Here is a 22,919-nt window from a genome sequence, read left to right on the forward strand (position 1 = left end):
TGCAAAGACAGGTTGCTCTACTGAATAAACACACACACACGTGTGCACATGTGCATACACCCATGTAGTTGTATTGACCTGAAATAATTCTATCTTTTAATTCAGATTGTAGGCCAAAAGGACAAATATAGTTTCATATTTTTCAAGAATTGCCATGTGTAGATCTAGCCAAAAATTCTATTACTGACAACTGTCAACTATGCATATAGGGTCAAACCAAATAAATAAAAAGTAAGGAAGGGAAGGAGGAAGGAGTAAAAGAAGGCAGACAACAAAATAAACCATTAACCACTGGCTTTTAACCATGGTTCATACTTTCTGGCCACCAACTTACATGATTACCCTTTGAGAAGGATCACCCAGTTTTCTTCTACCAGAAGGGTAAAGGAAAATGGGTGGCATTTTACATGTAAAGAATTCTCACGAATATTTTTATTAGTTTAAAACCCCATAGCTTTCTGATTATAAACCAAGTAGAATTTTAAGCCTCTATCTTTTAAATATTCCCTGGATTTAATTTGGCTGTTGGCAAGCTACCACTATAAGGTTTTACAATTTGTGGCCTTTACTCTCAATCTGATGGCTTTTAATTTATATTTTAACAATTTTAACTTACTTGAAGCATATTGAATGGTTTCTAGAAAACCAGAAGTGTCTATTTAACAAACGAATGCAACACATGGGTCTTCACTGTTGTAGTCACACTGCAAAAACGCTTTTGCTACTTGTAACATATTGTTTCACAATCTTTATTATTCTACCTACAATGTACTGTCCTTTACTATTAGAGCCCTTTGCTGAAGATGCAGTGTTTTTATACAATTAACTAAGCAACATTTGTCCATTATAGCTCACTAAATGGCACATCTTTGTAACAATTCAGGTTCAACAATCAGCACTACAGATACTTTCTTCTGCATAGAGTGTATGACATCAAACTAGATTTCAATATGAAGTGGTAAGATAGCATCTAGAACTTTTCAGCTCTCAAGAGCCCAAATTGGAAGAAAATGAGTGAGCTTTCAGTAAAGGTTATAGGTTTTCTTAGTAAAATTGTGTTTTTAAAAGAATGACAAAAGAGTCTTTGTTTTTTTTCTGGGTTGTTTGATGAAGCAATGTAAGCAAATGCTTTTCTCTGGTACCTCTTTAGGTTTGAAAACACAAATATAAAATACAAATCTTGTCAAATATTGTTGCCTAACTCATTATAATTTAACACTTGATCAAATTGAATTTGCCTTAGAAATACTATAATGCTATTTATGGTAACATTCACGACAGATTTGAGAAAGTAGCTGACCCTCCCACAAGCACACAAACCCAACTGGTAAAACTATTGAACACCTAAAAGACAGAGTTATGGGGTGAAATCCCAGCTAAATTGTTTACTGCCCAGTATTCAGTACAAAATAAATTTATAGACACTGTTTAGTTAGATAAAGGTCCCAATTAAAATGTTAACCAAAGACATTCACGAATTAAGTTATAGTATCAACTCTAGATCAACTAGTTTGCATCTCACATTTTACCACCCCAATATCATCATGTTTCCAAAGAAATCTGTCTTGACTGCTGATAGTGCACATATTTGCAAACTGCCTATTTATCAGAGAAAGGACAAAATAGAAAGAAATGCCTTAGGAGGTATTTCTTTCCCATGTTCAACCAAAAGCAGAATGGCCAACTGTCGATCAATTCTATATTGGTAAGACGTCAATATGGAAGTCTCAGAGTCTAGTATTTCATGATTCTGTGCCCTCAAATTTTTCTGTCTGCAAACACATGAGAAAAAAAATATTTCATAGAGAATAGTGATTTAAAGCTATTTGTTACACCTATAATCAAAGCAGTCTATAGGTTTATGTTTTATAAGATTTTAAAGATAGCATAATAATGTTTTTTAAAAAGAGTTTAAAGGCTCCCTATCTAGAGATACAAAAATAGAATTAATGACTGTAAGCCCCTTTTTAAGTATATAATTATAAAACTATTTTTCAGGGTTATAAAGTCTTTCTTTGGTAATAACATTATATAAAGAATATAGAAATTTCAACTTTTTAATGAAATATACAATTTTCATAGATCTATTCTTTAAATATTTAAAAATCATCTTTTAATTTTTTAAAGTAAGATTAATAAAATATTAACCGGCCGGGTGCGTTGGCTCACGGCTGTAATCCCAGCACTTTGGGAGGCAGAGGCGGGTGGATCACCAGGTCAGGAGATGAAGACTATCCTGGCTAACATGGTGAAACACCGTCTCTACTAAAAATACAAAAAAATTAGACAGGCGTGGTGGCAGGCGCCTGTAGTCCCAGCTGCTGGGGAGGCTGAGGCAGCAGAATGGCGTGAACCCAGGTAGGTGGAGCTTGCAGTGAGCCGAGATCGCGCCACTGCACTCCAGCCTGGGTGACAGAGCAAGACTCCGTCTCAAAAATAACAATAATAATAAAATAAATAAAATAAAATATTAACCAAGTGATAGTCTCCTATGCTTTTATCAATTCAATTCACCAAACATGTATTGAATACCTATTATAGGTCTTATACTATACACACATGTTGAGGAGATTAAAAATAAAAATGAATTAGATGTGTGTGCTCTCAGGAAATTTACAGTTTCATAATAGAGAAACACAGATGCCTAGCAATCTATAGTAGGAGAAAGATGATAGTAAGAGATCTAAAGGAGACATTTCAAATGTTCTAAGGGACAATTAAGTAGACATCGAAATCAATCCTAATTAGGGTGCCTCAAAGAAGTCTTCATGGATGACGCAACATCTGACCAGGATACCATAGTCCTAGTAGGATTTCAACAAGCGGAGAAGAACATGCCAGGAAGCGAAAAGAAAGTGAACAAAGACTAGTTGCTGATAAAGCACAGGAAAAAAGGTATTGCTTTCAGTTTGATAAAAGTCCACTTTTCATACTAAATATTTTAAGGATTTGAGGTCCCTAACTCCACGGCTTAAGTTAATCTGATTGCCAGTCTACTGAAATCTCTTACAGGAGAAAAGCATTAGCTAACTAATATCCATCAACTCTTAAGATATTAGAATCACTGACACTTTTGCATGCAACCAATTAGTAAGCATATTTAATGAAATATCAACTCTTCTGATGGGCTTAACAAAGTAATAAATGGTCCTTGAGCTTTCTACATTGTTTCCAGGATAATTTTTGGAGTTTCTTAAGAGAAACAAAAATATTTTGCATCTTTTAGATGACTAGCAAGGTCCAAGTTACATGAGTTCACTAGTCCATGACAAAGCAGTCATGGAGTATACGAAACTGCAAGAAATCTTAGTCGTCATCGGATCACCTCAATCATCTCTTCTTTTATAAAAAAGTAAACTAAAAACCAAGGCTCAGCGAGGTTGAATGGCTTACCCAAGGTAACAAAATGATAGACCGTGGGCTTCTGCTGACGCTGTCCTTCATCATTGTTACTTTCCTGAGGTATTCTTGCAAGCCTGACAGAAATGTTTTCAAAAGTCTAGATAGGTTGTTGAACTTCAGCCAGATGATGAACTATCTGTACATGTCATTAGTATATTCAGTTCTGAACAGATATCTTCATTTTCCTAACTTCAAATCAGGAAGAATGACATTTCTTAAAAGGTGAAAATCTTAAGATCTCTTGAGATATATAAACGTTTGGTTTACGTTAGAATCATCTGAGGAGCTTAAAATTTCATCAAACTGATCTAGTGTAGGGCTTAGGCAAAAGTTTTTTTTATTATTTATTTATTTATTTTGCTTGTTTGGGGTTTCTGTTTGGTCATGAAGTTACAGCTAGCATTTACTGAGTTGATATAAAATTTAACATCACATTTTTCTAAAACCAATTCAAAGTATTAACTACTTCAATGATTTCAACTTCCATAATGGCAATAAATACATTAGTTTCCAAAAGAAGCCTTAAAAGACATATACCTCCATCTTCAATGGATTTTCTTCTGTCACTTCATTTGTGGCCTAAAAACTTGAGTATGTTGACAGAGGAAAAAAAAAGAGTCTGAGAATAATTTGAATCATCTTTAAAGACATATATATATATATATATTTTCACAGTTTTTTAAATTATGGAGACAAAAATGAGAACAGTTCTTTTAATTTGCATACTCACAAATCCCATATAGTCAGGATTTGATATAGAATTAGTTGTTCCTAAAATGGAGAATACAGTTTGTTAAAATAGTGCTACATGCTATTTACTGAATATTAGTCAATCATTCTTAATAAGTGATAAGTTTTTTTACATAATTAATATTAGGGTTTAATTTACAAAATTGCCAATATCATTTTGTGTAACAACCACATGAAAAGAATTTTTAACCTTAGCTTTGCCTCAATGACTTTCTCGAACTTGTGCCTACTTCCCCTATTCCTACATGTTGTCTTTCATCAAGAAGGGCAGGTTATCCATGACAAAAAATGCTGCTTTACTTTTCCCTAATATAAAGCCTAATATTATCCCCTTAATTAATTCAAACTACCTCTCATGATCTAAATATCATATTCCAGTGGCTGAAATGAAATTTGATTTTCCAGATGATCAAGTAATAACCAGCCTTGCAGATAAATATCAAAAATTTTTTTAAAAAGAAAGAAAAGAAAAGAAAAAAACAGCTCTTCAAAACGGTACACAGCTAGGTAGGTAGGAAGATGGCCTAGACAGCAAGGTTCTTGGTGAGTATGCAAATAGCAAAATAGCAGAAAACATTTTCCCCCTAGCCCTAAGCAAAGGACACCAGGAAGCTGCTAGAAAATAAAGACAATTTTTTAAAATTATGTATTTAAGTATACACGTGCATTCCAATCATATATCAGCAACACCTCCCATCTTAGTGACTGTGGCATTTTGGTGTAGTAGGGTAAAATTTCAAGGAACTGTCATTACATGGTGGTAAAATTGCAGATTTTTTACCCATCATTATAAACAAACCTATACTATATGTTGTACTGTCCTTACTAGATATCTTTATAAATAAATAGTACAAAATAGTTTACCTATAAGCTCTTTTTATTTTATGCTAAAACAAAACAAGACAAAAATCAAAAAAGTAAACAAAAAAGGCGTTATAGCACTGTATGTGTGCATTTTGAGGCTTATTAAAGAATAAAACATAATAAAGAGCTTTCCATTTTTTTGTAATACTTTAACAGCCAAAAATGTTATTGATGGAGATTTCACATCCATGTTTTAAAAAAAAAAAAACCCAAAAGAATTTTGCTTATGTACAATCTTTTTCTCTTTCTAAAGCGATACCAGCTCCAACTGAACATCCATTTCTGAATAAAATTCTACTATCTTACTATCCATGAGTAAATTCATATTGATGATTGGTTGATTAGTACTCTTAGAATTATAGAAAACATATTTTTCCAATTAGGTAGCACTTATTGTATTCATAGTATGTTTAAAACCTTCCCGGAGAAAGAAAAAGCACTGTTCATATAGGCATATAAAATTCCAAAGCTGGTAATATGTTTTTCCTTCCAGTTTGTCAGACAAGGATACAAGCCATTCAGGGTCCCAATGTCTACATTTGGGTCCTATCAGTATTTCCCTCCCCAAAACGTTGCTTAATCTTCTGAATAATGCAAATGGAAATCTCTCTTTAAAAGAGAACTTTGTACTCTTTTATGTAGTAGAGTAGAGTCAGTACAGTACTGACGCTACAGGCATAGGACACCACGGTAAGGGCAGGGGGGATAAGACCCACATCTTTTGTAAGTTGGGCCTAAAATTGACTCCAGATTTGCGAGTCATGAATAGAAAGTCAGTTTTAATATAGATGTGCTTTAGAAAGTAAAAATGGCGATTATTCTTAACAAGTTACATATTGGGTATTAGTCTTCAAAAATGACTCATAAAATATCTTTTTAAGTACTTAAAGTCATGAATATGTTCTACTCTTTTACCTCTGCTTGAATGTAATTTTTCATTTTCCAGGAAAGGATACATTTTCTAACTAACCCCGTTAACCTAATTACTCATAAAGAAATACCAAAAGTGTCCCTGACATCAATACCTTCACAAAGAAATATATCTATGCACATGCACAAGAACATATTCCATTTAGATAATCAAAACTGTAATTTTTATTTAAAAAATTCCCTTAGATCCACGTAATTCCTAGCAGTAAAATTTATCAAAAGCACTTAGTTTGCAAACAATAAGACTGCCATATTTATAGCCTTATTTCTTCACCCATATACTTTAATTGAAAAGTAAAAACTATTAAGCATAAAAGAATAATAGTACTGTTTATTTCATAGTATTTGTTTGATCTGAAAATGGGGATTGTAATGAAAATGCCTTTAATCTTAAGGGAACCTTTTTATCCTACTCAAAATAATTATCTTGTAAGATTAAAATCAGTGAATCATACCTAATTAAGATTTATAATTTAGCATCATTGAGGTATATGATTTAAAAGAAAGAGTTTACAATATTCAATTTGAAATCGAAAGGTAAAAGAAACAAACACATCAAAAATTTAAAAAAAACTATTTTTGGCACAACAATATACTATATTGCCACTTATTTATCCACATTCCTAGTTTAATCATTTTTAAAGCAAAACATTTAATATGAAAATACAAGATTCCAAGTATAGGAATAAAGCAGGAAAAGAAGAGTCCCAATTTAAATTTATACTATGGAATTTGGAGATAGAACACAGAACATTAGAAAACATGAATTGTGGCTAGCTACCTACTAAAATATTTCAAGTTGGCAATGGCTTAGTTAAAAAAAGAAAAAAAAAGATTCCTAAACTGTAGGATAAATTTTTAGTTAAATGGGACACTGTTATAATAGTTATTTCCAAGCTTTCTTTCATTAAAGTGCCTATCAGTGTGGAGAGCAGTGCCTTATTACACAGGGCAAAGATTTTTCTTCTTAGAAAGTCTCATATGTAGCATTTCTCCCCACAAAGTCTAACAAGGCATTCAAAATAAGTTCAATTTTTTTCTTCCTCAAAAATATCTTTAAAGCCCCCCACTTTCACCCCAGTCTTGGATTACATAAAAGAATAGTTACTTTTTCCAAGCTCTTTGATATTTCCCTTCCTGGCAGAGTCATCTGATGTGAGAAGTATCTTTTGAAAATAAATGGTGTAACTTCAAGTGCACTCAGATCCATACTTGCTGGACATTCCATCATATCTCAGTTTTGATTTGAAAAAGCCACTTGACTTCAAAATTCAGTTTTAGGTATCTCAATATGAAGTTTGATCTCATTGAGAAGTACTTTGGGAAGCAACGATGTAAATGTTTTGTCCACCTATCAGCACAGAATGTTGGTAAAGGAGTCATATGACTCTAATTTTCAGGGAGAGGGAGGTTATTGCAATACAAATTGAGAAGCTAAGTCCAGGATTTGAATATAGGATACTGCAACATTAGTGTTACTGCATAAGTTACTTTTCATCTTTAACACAGCTATCACCACATGTTTATATAGCTAAAATACCACTTTCTAATGTCAAAGTATCAATACTGATACTATTATAACAACGTTATTTGGGAGTTTGCCCCTCCTTCCTGTCACTTAATGAGTATACTTTCGTTTTTTTAGTGGTCAGCATTTTGTATCAGATAATGTAGTATGTTTCTACATAAAAATACTCATTAAAAAAAAAAAGTTCTTTTTAAGAATATTTGCACAAAAAGCCACATGATGTATAGGATATATATCAGATACAGGGCAAGATGAGACAAAAGCAAATATTTCAATCCCCAGTTCAGTTATAGAAAGAGCAGGAGATATTCATGGTTCATTTCCCATCCGTTTTCTTACTCAACTCTCATTAGTATCATTCTGGGCGAGGCACATGGAATCATTGTGGAACAGTCAGTCTCCAATAGGAAACCTAGTGACTTCCACAAAGTTGGCCTCAGATAAAAGTCTGTAGGTGGTGAAGGCAGGACTGGCTTCATCGCCCTATCATTTGTTCAGGCACACAGGCCCCCACCCCACCACACAGCAAACGGCCCTGCATTTTGTTTAATGCTCTGTGTTGCTGTCTTTAAATTAATTTTTGAACAAAGTGCCTCACATTTTAATTTTGCAGTGGGCCTCAGAAATTATGTAGCTGGTCCTAGGTGAAGGTAAAAATGTCTCTTAATGGTAAGGATAATAAGTCAAAAGATAAGCAAAACATTTAGAACGACATACAGAAACCCACGGCTTCACATTGCACTACCTTTAAAATTTTATTTGGGATGTTACTATTTCCAAGAATAATATTTCATCATGAACTAATGCATGAAAGTAGAGGTCCCCCATTCTCAGATGAGTTTACTCTCATAAATAAATGGCATTTAATCATCAGTTGTTTAAAAAGCATCCAGTTGACATAAGGCAAACAGTTGAATCGGGAAAAACGAAATATATCTATATATATACACACACATATATATTTCATATGTGTGTGTATATATATACACACATAGCTAAATGGAGTATAATGCAGTTTCTATTCTCATTCCAGGAATATATCCATAAGCAGAATGGAATAAATATGTAAAATACCAGCAGAAATTAAAACATAGGAAAGAAACAGAGTAAAAGTATTTTCAGCATAATGAAATGGGGTAAAAGAAAACATTTTATAGGTATTTTACATTTCATATTCTGTAGTATAAACTTTACTGTAAATTATATATCCTTAATAACTGTTTGTTTAAAAGCTCCTCATCCTATGAAAAGAGAACAGAAACCTACTGAGAAGCAAATTTTCCAAAATTACAAAACATACTTTCTAAAAAACATTTCCCAACACAAAAATACCAATACTTAAGCTGAGCTATAGGGTAAAAAAGTTTAACCTTGGGCCCTCATATAATAAATCATGCATTCTACTTTCAAGATGTATCAGTTTCAAAAATGATTGGAAGCAGTGATACTATAAACGCTTTGTGAAAGTCATGAGAGCTAAAATATGAGCAAACATATCCATTTATACATATATTTAACATAAATACATCTAAATTGAAATTCTCCTTTGGATTTACTGCTTCTGATACACCCTGAAACAACAGCCCACCATATGCAATGTTAAGCAAAGTGTCAATATTCAAATAACAAGACAACAAGCAGATTTGTTGCATAAAATATGTAAATATTATTAACAGAAAGTGCCATATGATATCTCATGTTTTGATGGTTTCTGATCACCTATCTTTTCTGCCTCCTCAGTCTCAGCTAAGACTACTGTTGTCAACAGGTACTTACGGATATTCTGTATTGAGGCAGCGCTTCTGAGCAGGCACCTGTGGTGCTGCCCTAAGGAAACTTAGCATACCCCTTGCTTTTGATTTGCTTCGAACTTCAAGGTACCGTTTATTTTGAGTATATTCGTTCATACTCCTTATTCCTACTATTTTACTTTTTAAAATAAACATTTCTGAAATAAAATTGCCATTTAAACGATAACATCAAAAATATCAAAAAGATCAGTAATCAGCAATCATACCAAAGCAGCTATGCTTAAAATTTCTGCCAGAAGTTAAATGAAAATGTTAATGCTCAAAATTCAAGTTTAGGAAAAAAAGAAGAAAATGACAAAATCCAACCATGGAAAGCACTTGCTAAACTGGCCATTTATTTGCAGTGTGTCAAAAAAATTCTTTCATTTTCAATAAACAAATATATAGGTACAATCTCTCTCTCTTGCTGTGTGTGTGTGTGTGTGTGTGTGTGTGAATTGAAAGGCAGAATTTTGGGATTTACAAGATTCTAAGTGGTACTCCCAAATAATTTCTAAGTTCAACCAATTTCAATAAAACACTAACTCTTGTATATCTCAAAAGAAAGACACATAAGTTTTTTTTTTACTGAGAGTTAAAATTTGTAGCTTTTTCTGTACCATTTGTTTATTCTAGTTTATCAATGACTCAAGAAAAACAGCAGATATGCTGATTAATCAAGTTCTATCGATCAGTAGCATATGTCAGTATTTCATACAAACATCTGCAGAATAGTTTCTTCCAATCAAAAATTTATAAATCAATTTAAATTCCTGGTAATTAAATTTATTAGCTCTCCAACAATGAACACAGTACTTTATAAAGAGTAGTATGTGAAATCTGCACTCAAGAATATATTGATCAAAGGTAAAACAGCACCTTTCTATTTCTACTAAACCAAGGTTCTAAAAACTGGAAACTTCACACCATAAAAGCCTGCAATTGTTTCAAATACATTTAGTAATTCTGTTGATTTTGGACCACTAAAACTGATTACTTAATTAGGCAATCATTCAAGGCATCCAAATACTCATACAGACAGAAACAGGGAAGTATTAGCATGGTTGTCTTCACCTTGACATGAAAATTCTGAAAAACAGTGCAGACTCCCAAACTTTGTGGATCTGTCCCTAAGCATGTACTGAGTAAGACACTAAATTCTAAAAGGTGACAACCAGAAGCTCAGGAAAAAAAATAATTAACCTATAATGAAATTACTCATTTATCTTTTCAGTTGGTTTATATCTTAAACTATCTTAGAAATGCCAAGTAATAATACAGATGATCTCCATAGATTCTTGGAAATAACTTCCTAGTTTCTTCCCCCTGGTTACACTCTTATATTATCACCTAAAAGTAATTAATGAAATTTCTGCACTCTTGTATATCTATCAGAAGTAACTACCTACAAAAAGGTTTTCGAAGTTCCTGCCTAACATGAAAAAAGCAAAAACAAAAACTATTTTCTATTTATGGGAAGGAAAAAAATATCAGCCCTGGAAACTCTGCTACAGGAGTCTTAAATATGACTAAAGACTAAAACCTCCTATTTTCACTCAGAAGATATCAGATACAGTTTTAAGAATCTTACTGATTTCAATAGAGTCAGGAGAAAGAAAAACACTCTATTTTCAGGGGGAAAAAAAAAAAAAGATGTTTCTTGAAATAATTCCAAAGAGACCCTATAAACTGTGTTTTTAGGAGAAGAGAAAAGCAAATCAACTCACACATACAACTTCCAAACAGAAGTCTTACCCTCTTCCAGGAAAACAACAATGAGACTTTATTACCCTGCTATGATTCTTTCATTTCAGACATGAATCATTAGCAAGTATTACACTTCTCAAAACTCCCACCCTACTCTTCCCTTCTTATTTGATGATAGACCCAGATGAAATAACAAGTTGCCTCCAGCAGTGTAAAACAAGTATCCAAAAACTGTATTTCAAAGAAGAAACACTTCTTTGGAATCTTTGCCTCCCAAAATGAAGCAGGCTGCTTCTAACTGCTTTCACAATTTTGTTTCAACTTGGTCATTTTCCTAACAATACTTTCTAAATTTTAAATAATGCATACAACATATTCATTATTCAAGAATACATAGCATGTTTAATCTGATACCTCTATTTTTAAGCTGAAATTCCAAAGGACTTATGTGTCCGTGTAGTTTATATTGATAACCATAAACATGCACAATTAATAAACAATAGAGACGATGTGTGCAAGCATGTTTTGGGGACACGGTTTTTGTAGAAACAATGTTTCTTTTCCAGATAAAAGCTAATTTGTCACAAATATAATGAAGATAAGAAGCAAGAATGAAGGAGTAAAAGAGAGGAAGAAGGTAAGAGGATAACTAAAATTTGAATGAATGAAAAACTCTTGACTCTCTACATATTCTTCCAAAATACTCTTTCAAAATAATTTTGCTTTTGAACAATCTGTTCAAAACGTCCATTCCATGTGCACCAAGAAGCCAGCCATCACTAAATGTATTATAAATGTATATTCTAACAATCATCAATTTATAAAGTCTGGGATTTCCCCTTCAACCTTTCAACTGTTATGTCCAGAAAACTTCACACATAGTGAAATCCTAATAAATAGATCTTGTTGGTTCCAGGAAACATTTTTAAAAATCTATATTGGTCAAAATATCCTTGCTTTTTTTCTGTTGTATTAAATTTAGGATCAAAAACATCAAAGCAGCTTCCACCTCGGACCTAACTTTTAGAGGATCAATGTGACAAGGCAGTCCCTGATAGATGTTTCTCTTGATAAACGACTTGTTCAAAAGAGACATTGTAGCTTTCATTTCCTGACCACAACACACTTTTAATTTGCAACAGCAGAGCTGCCAGAGTGTGAGCACTTGCCCACTTTCTAGTCTTTTAGGTTTGTAGCTCTGGTTCCTTTAGGCCGCACATTTGAGACAAACAAAATCTAAAAATAATCAGAGTAAAGAATTAGAAAATAGGAGCCACTAACGCCACTTTATACATATACACAAGTGTCTACTTTATATATATGTATATAAACTTTCGCCCCTAGTATTCTAATATGTGATAACAAGGCTCCTAAGTTAACATCATTTGAACATCGGACATTTAAACATAGGGAAATGAATTATGTGACTATTATTTAATAGTAAGCAGAGACTTAAGGGGGGGCGATTTACACACTCAAATCTGCTGTTAAATGTCATGAATTATATAATTGCCTATGCCAATATGTTTTTCATGAATTATTGCAAGGATTATTATTAGTACTACCTAGAAATCACATTTAAGTATCAATACGGTGAACAGTCAAACCATCCAATTTCTGCTCTCAGCACATTGTCCGAGCTCCGATTTAAAATTTATAAATGTAATATCCTCCTCATCACAGGCAGCAGCCCAATCTGCTCTGAATATATATTACAGCTTTAACATCACAGAGGGAAATCGCCCATCTGGCAATCCCATTCGCTCCAACAGCTCCGGGGGAAAAAAAGCTGTGCTCTCTCCTCCTTAAAACATTTCTCAGGGCAAATTATGTGCATCTAAAATAAACAGTCTTCTTATTGATCGCTTCAAAGTCAACAAGTTCCAAATGCAAAATTCAATCAAATCCTTCCTATCGTGTAAGTGTGGTGTGTATTTAGCTCAGTAGTCACCAGAGTCCAACCAGAAGTGTATGTCGCGCAACGGGTCTTGTAGTTCCTCTCTTCGTATTCACATTTGTGTTAGGAGAGAGCAGTGACCACGGCCACACTACAGACCCCTGGCAGCTTTGCCCCACTGTTATTTCTTTTTTCATATTCTCTCTTTCCTTCTTTCTCTCTTTTCAGGAGGAATTAATGGTCATGGGGTAAATATAGCAACAACCAAAAAAAAAAAAAAAAAAAAAACAGTCTAAAGTGGACATATCCTTTGGTTATGCAAAATACTTTAACATCTTTTTGTTGTTGTTGGTCCCTCTCAGTCTTAATTGAATATCACTAAGTGTACACAGGGCACTGCCACAAGAGCTATTGAAAACCCCCTCTCACTCCATTTAACTGACTTTTTTTTTTTTTTTTTGTAAAGAAAGAGGAAAGAGCGATTTCAAACGAAGTCCATTTCAGTGCCTGATTATTTAATTCTGTCACAAGTTAAAAGTAAAAAGCGCTGACAGGCAGACGAGTGAATGGAAAGGGGAAAAAGAAAAAACCTATCTTTGCTCTTTAAAAGACATCAAGGACTTTGGACAATCAAAATATATTTTTTATTTTCATGTAAAAGATACCTCTTCACTCACCCCCCTAAAAAAAACACACTCGGAAGAACCGATTACTCCACAAAGTGCAATCATCAAGAGCAGATAGTCAAACTGCATTAATAGATTGAGAAAAATAAAATTTTCATCCAGTCCTGTTCCTGTGTGTGTACATAGACATAGATATACTTTCATTAGTTAGTAATCTTTCTCAACACTCCTACCCTCTCCCCTTTGCCTAGCCTCCCCCCTCCAAAAAAAAAAAAAAAAAACCCACACTGAGTTTAACTAATTTACATACTATTTGACTTCAGCAGTTATATACATACAGTGCATTACTAGTAACGTGCAACTTCTGGATGACAGCTAAAACCGATAAAAGTGGATTCAAGTAATATATTAATCAAAACTGCAATATACAAACAAGTGATAGCAAAAGAAAAAAAAGCATGGTGACATTAAACATATATTTTATTTTGAAGAAAAAGGAATTCTATATCATGAGCAACTGCTTGCCAAGCAGTCTTCAATGGTTTTATCATGCTATTTCATTTGTCTTTCCTATTTAGATGCAAAGGAAGTAAATTCCAAAACTGACATACCATAAACACTGGTGCTACTGATCATTTCTTGCTGGCAGCACAAAAAGCTGAATTGGATTTCTCACAAGCAGGAATTCCAAAGGTTGCTTTTCATTAAAGCCACTTTTCCTCTCAGCTATCAAATGTCACTGCCTTGAAACGTGGGCCCTTTCGTCAGGTATTCATTTAACCTACATGCATATAATTAAGGGGGAAAGCAACATCAACAAAAAGGGGATCTCAGATCACAGGAGAAGAAAGAAAGGAAAAAAAGCACATGACCAGGAATGCAAGTCCATGTCAATTTCACTCACTCCCATTGAAACTAACAAGAGCTCCGGGGAGGACGGTAATAGGATCAGTGGATTGTATATACCATTAAATTATACATCTTTCTCTCCCGTTCCTTGCCAACAATACGCCCACCACGCTGTACCCCCTCCTAGATGATGTGCTTACATTTTTCTGCAACCGATCTTCTGACATTTTCTCGTTCCCCCAGCCACGAGATTGTAATTTAACCTCAACTTTTTGTGTGTGTGCAAGATTCTTATTTACACTTCTTATTTACTTAGAAGTTAGTTCCCGAAGAAAGTCTAGCCCCACCCTATGGCTCCGCTTTCTTATTTTTTATTTTTGAAGTAAAAAGATAGTAATAAGTAAGCCCAATATAGTGAAAAGCGAGATTCTTGCAATCGCGAACTCTTAATCCCATACTATTGTTGCAATGATTAAGCAGCAAAAATATGCATTATAATGTTTCAGGGCTACTTTGAACAGAGATATTAGACAGCAGGTTGGCGTACAGAATAGAAACGTGTGGAAATTGAATTTAATGTTTACGACACAACTCGAAGATCTCTTTTAATTACAGGTCTTGGATGTATTTATAATCTTTAAAAATAAAACAAAAACAAATTTAAACAGATGGTAGAAAACTACGAAGCTCCTCTTACCTGAACGCGCGGAGAGAGAACCCGATAGGTTAGCGTAGCATCGATCCGATGTGTTTGCTGATGAATGGAAGCTAGGGTTAAGTGAAGGTGCCTATGATTTGAAATCATTCCAAGTTTTTGAAGGGAAGACGGACTGCAGCCTCTGCCATGTTGGAATTTCAAACCCAAAACAGCTGCTTGGAAGGAGCCAGCATGCCAGAGGCTGGGCGCAGGCGCAGAGCGCCGCCGAGCCAAATTCAAATCACTTTCACACTAAGAGCCAAAGATCAGTTTTCAAAGGAGAGAGGGAGAAAGAGACAGAGGCTGCCGTGAGGGAGAGAAGACGGGAGGCAGTGGCGAGAGGCGGGCAGTGGAGAGAGACGGGCAGCGGGAGGACCAGGAGGGAGAGGGAGAGGCGCACGGAGCCCGCGGAGCTGGAGGGGGAGAAAGGGAGGCGGGAGGCGAGCGGGCGAGCGAGCTAGAGACGCGCCAGAGATTCATGGGCAGGGAGGGCTCAATGGCCGCGCCGCGCCGGCCGGCCGGCCGCTCGGGTCATGTTACACGGCCGGGGCCGCGGCGGCCGCCCAGCCTCGCCGACGCGCTCACGCGGCCCGGAGGGGGCCCCGAGGTCATGATTACGCGCGCGGGGACTCGCAGCTCTCCCTGCACGCACTCTCGGGCGGCCCAGCCTGGGGAAAGGGGAGCAGCGCCGTAGGGGGAAGGGGCCTTTCTTTCCCACGCGTGACCAGCCGGCCCCTGCGCTCCCCGGCCTGCCTTAGAGGGCCCGGGACAGAGCCCCGCTGCTCCTCGGCCCGCGGGCCCTTCCCTGCCGGTTCCCGGCCCTCTCGACAGCTGCGGCCCGTCCGCCCTCCCCCACCCCCTCTGCGCACTGGACGGGATCTGGTCTCGAGAGCCCGGACCTCACCGGCACCCTCCCCGGGGCCCCCAGCACCAGCCAGAAAACGACTTGATCTGCTTAGAAGAAGCAACTTCAGGGGGAAAATTCGCGTTCACCCAGTTCCCCTCCCCCGCCTCCCTATGAATAAATAAAATCCTAAGTGTCTAGGTGTGCGGTCCCCTCTCGCGCTCCCTGGCTCCCCTCCCTACCTCCCCCAGGCGGCTTGGGCCGGAGAAAGCAGCGCCCGGGGGGCCCTGGTGTCGGCGGCTGGTGCGCAGGCATAGACGTTAGGCTTCTGCCTTCCCAACCCCCCTCTATGGAGTAATCTGGGGACCCAGGAGTGGGAAGAGAGTAGGGGCTTTGTGGTGCTGGGAGCCGAAGAAGAATGAAATGTGCAGTTGAGTGTGTTGCTCGCATCCCAGGGAGCAATGCAGTGCTGATTGTCTGTTGCTGAGATAGCCTTTTGTTCGGAACATAAGGTTTAAGAAACACACACACGTTTTCTGGGGTCTCTTGTTAGATGTAAATGTGCGGCATCCAGACGCTTACTATGCAGTGTAAGCTCAGTTGGTTTACTAATCACCCCGCCCCACCCGCAAACAATCAGGATCATTTGAATGGGAACCTCATTCAGACTTCTAGGCTGAGAGTGTTGCCTTCAACCTATTTCATTCTAGACTAGCCAACCATCCAACTGAGATAATAAAGCAAACAATAACATTTGATCATGATGTCTACGAGATAATGTGCCCGGCAAAGTTCTTTAGGAATTGTAATGAGAAAGAGAGTGAATTGGGTCATAATTTCTCTTCGTTTTCATTAAATATGACTTTAATAGATAAATGGTGAGTTTATACTTTGGCCTGGTAGACATCCAGTCCTCTATATTTCGACGAAGCTAAGAATGAAAGAGGTAAATTAAATATTCCACCAGGAGCCCATCAAGCTGAAAATGTTATCTTTGAAGGTTGGAACCGAAAATGCACTTGCTGAGGACTGACCCTTCTCATAAGGGTATTCGCATTTCCCCCAGTTTCTCTGTTGTAGATTTGATAGCCTAAATTGCAGCTCTCCAGATGCTGAAATGCAGCTCTTTAAAATGCCAAATATATACTTTGAAATTAATTCCATTCACATTTTATGATGTTCTTACCTTTGAATGGATGCCTTTAGCTAACACACTGAGAAATAAAAATTATTTCGGTTAAATCTAGGCAGATGACAGAATTTAAAAGACCAAAAAAAGAGTGATTTGAGATCCTAAGAAATATTTCTAAGCAATGAGATTTCTATTTGGAATGGATTTGACCTTTCTGTGCATTTTTTTTTTAAAGGAGTCTTCGAAATAAAACAGAAGAACTTTATTCTATGTAACAGAGAACACTGAAACCTCTTTAGTTATATTTTACAAGATAGCTTTGAAAATGATATTCTGAAAAGTTGTTCATTGGATTTTACCACAAAGAAATAAGTGTAGGAAAATATCTGTGGGTCACTGCTGGATTGAGTACAGATGAATTTAAAAAAAAAAAAACTGTGAAGCACTCATAATCGCAGTTATTACCCATTTGGGGAATGACGACCAAAAGTCCCCTGGACACACAGCAGATGCTCTGTGCAATTCGGGCAAAACTGCTCTGTTCTTGTTTGTTAAAAAAGTTCAGAGCTCATCAACCTTTAACATTTAATTCCTAGCACTGAATTTACAGTTCCTTGTGTAAATTCAAATAGTGAATAAAATATATAATAGAGTGTCCACTGAATAGAAAAGCGATGTATTTTGATGACAGACTTAAAGCCGTTCATCTGTAATATCTAAAATAAAACAACCCCTACTCTTTAAAAAGAGGAGGAAAAAGTGTGGTCAGCAAGAACTTATTAATAGATAATAACTGTACCTTTCCAATTCCCTTATAGATTCATTTGAAATACACATTATAAAAAACATCATTCAACATTCAAATAAATATAATTAACTTTGGTATCAAATAATTGGAAAACTATTCAAAAGAGCACTGGATAGCGGTACAGAGTTTCAAAATTGTTCAAAATAACATATACTCTGGGAATAAAAGGGACTTACATAATAGAATATACATTTTGGGACTTCCATAATAATAATGTACACAAGGGAGTCCGTCATTGTACTATTTCTCCCTTTTTTTTAAGTATAGGTAAAAGTTGCTTTTCTCCAATTACTTTAAGCAAAGGAAAATAAAATTTGACTTTCTTTTTCATGGAGATTCATTGCTTTGTTTGCAATGTTCATATTTTTCATTGTTTTAATAAAACTATCTTTAATGATGTGGTATGATTAAAAAGCATTTTAACAGTCATATTCTGTATGCATTTGTCTTCAAAACTTTTATTCAAAAGAAATGTTTCTGGCTGTAGCTGACATCCATCTCTATAATATTTTTTGAAACTGATTCAGGTAACATGAGAATTAAATATTGAGTGTTTAAAGGAAGTTGTTTGGCTAGTCAGGGAAACAATTATTTCAGAAAAGAATAAATTTGACTAATTTTTCCCACTCTATTAGCAATATCATTTCTCTTTCTATTTTACTTTTTAAATGCACAGACATTAAAATATAATGCATTACATTTTGACTAATTTATGAATTTCTAATACACAGTATATTCGGACTTGTGCTTTTTAAGAAAATCAGAAGAAAAAATCAACATAACTATTTTTTCTTCAGAAGTGTTTGTGTGTGTATGCCTTCCTTTCAAAATAATTCAGAGGGGAATTCTACGTATTTCTTATTTTTCTTCTGAAAATAATGTAAGCAACAACAACAAAAGTGAAGGTTAAGGGAATAAGCAAAGTGATATTGAATGTGATTTTGCAAATGACCATAGACTTGTCTGCACTGGACTAAGGAAAATATGAGCTAGGCTGGACACAGAGATGTGCTTTACCTAAGTGATGGGAGAGGAAAGGAAAGGAAAAAACATCAGCGGAGGCAGAAGGTAGACAGCGGGTAGAAAAGATGAGGGAGGTGTAGGTCACAAGATGCTTTAAGGAAAGAAGTTTGGAGGGCTATGATGTATAGTTTTTCATAAAATGCTAAAGGCAATTCAATTTAATTTTGCAAATATTGTTTTTTAGTTTTGAACTTAAATGCTAAGCATTTTAATAAAACATTAAACTAATAACATATTCTTCCAAACCCCTGGTTTCAAAACACATTGTAGGACTTAGTAGCTGTTTATGAAACTAGACTTTTTCTTTCATATTACTCACAAAAATCTGAGGTAGTTCTTGCAATAATGCAAATTAGTGACAATATAATCTTTTAATGCTTCCATAAAATTGCAGTTTAAGGGTCATCATTTTCACTTCAATAAAGACTACTAAGAAGTTCTTATGTACCACCCTTTCCCCTAAAAAAAAATGAAAACACACACACACACACACACACACACACAAAAGCTAGTGAAGATCTTGACCTCATTGAGTAAAATTACTCAATTTGCTCAGAATGACACTCAAATGCAGGTACTGTCAAATGATATTAGTGTGGTTCATACATCTCCTCAGTGATTTAGCTCCACAATAGAGACAAACTGGAAAATCCGGTGATAAGTTCACTTAGGATGTTTTGCTTTCTTCCATTAACCTAAGTATTATATTTTTAAGTTCACATATATTTATAGTGTGTGTATATTTGCTGCAACATTTGCCTGATTTTGCATGGTTCTCAATTTCATTTAGAAAGTTTTCAATGCTTAATATAGTTAAAAGTATTACACTACAAATTGTAGAGGATTTAAAGAAAAGTGACATTAACATTTTATGGATGAAGCCAGATAAATATAGCCCAAAGAGAATGTTAGAAAGTGCAGTTATAAAGGAGTTTTGTCTAGAGGAAATTATGAGTTCTTTCGTGAAGGACAGGACAGTTTTTCTATTTTTTTTTTAATTGAAATTTTTATTTGTTGCAGAGAACAGATATCACTCTGTTGCCCCAGGTGGTTTCAAACTTCTAGACTGTAGTGATCTTCCTGATTTGGCCTCTCAAAGTGCTGGGATTGCAGGAGTAAGCCACCACGCTTGCAATCTTTAGGCGCCAATAAAACAGACCACTTATAGTTTGCATGAGCTGTGCTGTTTTTCCTCTCTATGCCTTGCTTGTCAGTGTGTCCCCTGCCTGAATTGACTTTTCCTCTCCTCTTCTGGGGGCTAACTCCCTTAGGACGCTCAGCACTTAGCTCCTCTAACCCACACCCCAACCTTCCTAGAGGCACTTAAGTATCTTTCCCTTGTTCAGAGTCTATTTTTCTTTTTCTCCTTATACCTTCACATCATTTTAAAGGCGTTCATGTGTTTCACTCCTGCACTAGATTTTGAGCTTCTTGAGGGCAGGCAATTGTTTTAACTTCCATCTTTGTTTTCCCTCATGCCTAAATTAATTGGGATAATTCAAAATACATGCTTACTGGGGAAATTAATGAGTTGACAAGTGGAGGAAATAGACATGAGCAAAGACAAATTGAAAGGAAACTGTAAAAGTATTTGCCCAAAATAGCATATAATCTAGTTTGGTTGACCCTTTGCTTTACACAGGCACAGAATGGGAAATAAGGATGGAAATGAGAATTGGGGATGTATTGCAGAGGAACTTACACTGAGTCCCAGCCTGAGAGGTTTTCATTTCAGTAGGCAGTTAACAGAAAGTGCCAGAAGGTTTGTAATGAAGATATTTATGTGGGCTGAACCCTGCTTTAAGAAGATAGAACTAAAAGAACTGAAAATTGGGAGACCAGGTGGGAAGTTATTGCAATGATCTAGCATTTTCTGGTTCCCCAAACTGAATTCTTCTTGTAGGTTTGGTGATATGCTTCCTCGCCTTGTTTATAGATGGTCTGTTTGTATTGATTGCTCAATTCTGCACGTTCATTTTGTAATATTACAAAATGTCAGTATGTTTAAAGGCATTCATTTAATGTCAAAGATATAAAAAGGGACAATACATTGAAATTGAATTTTTTTCCCTCTACCTGAACATGGTCTTTCTACTCATTCTGCCTCTGCCCACTACCACCCCCACTTTACAATTAGTTCCACTCAGACCGTGCTTTCAAGCTTAGAAGATATTTCATTTTCAAGAGAAGTAATGCCTGAAGATAAGGAAAGTTCCTCCCTGGAGTATGTTTGAACAAGCAAAATAAGCAAAGTAAATTTCGTGTTTATAAACCGAATAAAAATATAGATGCACATTTCCTTCATTTAAAGTATATTAAAGTTTCCTAAACAGGGCTTTTAATTCATTTAAAATGGCATTAGGTTAGGTGGGCTGTTGGTGCTTTGAATTAATGTGCAAGCTGTTAATCTCCGTAGACCTGGATTTAAAATTAGACAAAGCAATAATTAGTTTGGCACCATCATTTCACTACCCAGAGGGTAATAATGTAGGTCATAAAATACTACAGCCTGGCACAAGTTTTTTTCTTTCTTTCTTCTTCTTCTTCTTTTTTTTTTTTTTTTTTTTTTTTTTTTACAAATAGGGATCTAGTAATAGGTGGTGTGGTGTGAAAAAAAACCATATACGTGTGTGTGTGTGTATACTACATATATAAAGTGATTGTCACTGGGAAGTGCAATGGCTTAGCTTTTCATGTATATTCCACTATTCCTAAAGAGACCTAAATTCAGAAATTCTTAACAGGTTTTCCCTGTTTAAGGTGAGTCTTTTCTTTTCTAAGAGATATAAAGAAATCTTCGTGGTTTCTCCTCTCAGTAGCTGTTTTCTTTGCCTGTAATATTTTCTCATACAACATTTATACATTGAGTCACAGAATTAAGATTATAATTTGTACCATCCTTTTTTTTTTTTTTTTTTTTTTTTTTTTTTTGCTATAGTTATTCTCCCTACCAGTTTGCCATTTTGTTAAATTATAAGCATGGTGTACTGTAAATATTTTTATCATGTAAAAGTGTTGCATTCAAGTAAGTGCTTACCATACGTATTTTGATTTGTTTTCATGGCAAATGACTACTGGCAATATCAATAATTCAAGAACAGAAACAATGAAAATACAGAGGAATTGCATTTGGATACTTCTTCCTGTCAATCATCCTTGCCAGATTCCTATTTGAACATTCTGAAAATGAGGAAGATATCAGGTCTAGCTTTAAGTATGAGTAATAGTTTTCTATTTCCTTACACTGCTCACCCCAACTGAGCTTTTAAAGCACAGGTATCTTGGGTGTCTCTATATAGCTTAATATTTCAAGTATGGTAATAATATTTTAATATTGAATTGAAAATGTATTTCATACAATATACATGTACAGACTTTCTATTTTACATAAAGCAATATGCAAGCACCTGTTTGTATCTATAGAGAGTGTTCAATGTATTAGATGAGTACATTCACAAATCATTTAAGTTGAGCTTTTCAAGTGATGTGAGCCACTGATACAAACTTGCTAATGATAATTATAGAACTGATGCTGATTTAGTCATTTCAAAAAAGCCACGGAGGCATAATTAGTGTCTGAATGGCCTCAATATTGCATTATTAGGAGGCTAGGGTGAAACTTGAAATGAGAACATCAAGGCTGATAACAGAAAAGAAAACATGAAATACATACATAATTCATTCTGAGATATTATAAAGGTTTATAACTAGAAACAATAATTTGCAGAAAGCATCTCATGTACTGGAGCCAACTGCAATCATTTGGTCAACCTGTTAAAGATCAAATAGTATATTCTTAGCTATTCTCAGTGGTGTCTTTGTAATAAAGTAGCAGCAAACAGACACTGTTTGCTTCTGGTCACTTTTAAAGAATGTTCAGTTTATCAGTAGGGACTTTAATCTCAACCTTAATAGAGTACAAAAGCAGCCTTGTCCCTGTGCTTCTCTCCTTAAGGCCACAAGCCATGCGTTTTTTTTTTTTTTTTTTTTTTTTTAATTTAAAAGAAGAAAAATAAAATTCTCCTTTTGAGAACACTAAATACTGTGTTTTTTCCAAGAAAGTAATATCCAT

The 22,919-nt window shown here is 35.4% G+C and overlaps 1 protein-coding gene across 3 annotated transcripts in view; it reads right to left on the reverse strand.

Moving 5' to 3' along the window:
- Positions 1 to 15,447, reverse strand: part of FIGN (fidgetin, microtubule severing factor) — a 134,391-nt gene extending 118,944 nt beyond the window's left edge. The window contains exons 1-2 of one of the 3 annotated variants that reach the window (XM_003907549.5): positions 15,041 to 15,447; positions 14,106 to 14,275 (exon numbers count right to left, since the gene is read on the reverse strand). In XM_003907549.5, the coding sequence (XP_003907598.1) occupies positions 14,106 to 14,130 (25 nt within the window). In that variant the 5' untranslated portion in view covers positions 14,131 to 14,275; positions 15,041 to 15,447. The other 2 variants (XM_009182340.4, XM_017946587.3) reach the window with 2 other exon arrangements.
- Between the last annotated feature and the right edge of the window lie 7,472 nt (positions 15,448 to 22,919).

This window comes from Papio anubis, chromosome 10 (genome assembly GCF_008728515.1).
Source record: "Papio anubis isolate 15944 chromosome 10, Panubis1.0, whole genome shotgun sequence".
Lineage (NCBI taxonomy): Eukaryota > Metazoa > Chordata > Mammalia > Primates > Cercopithecidae > Papio > Papio anubis.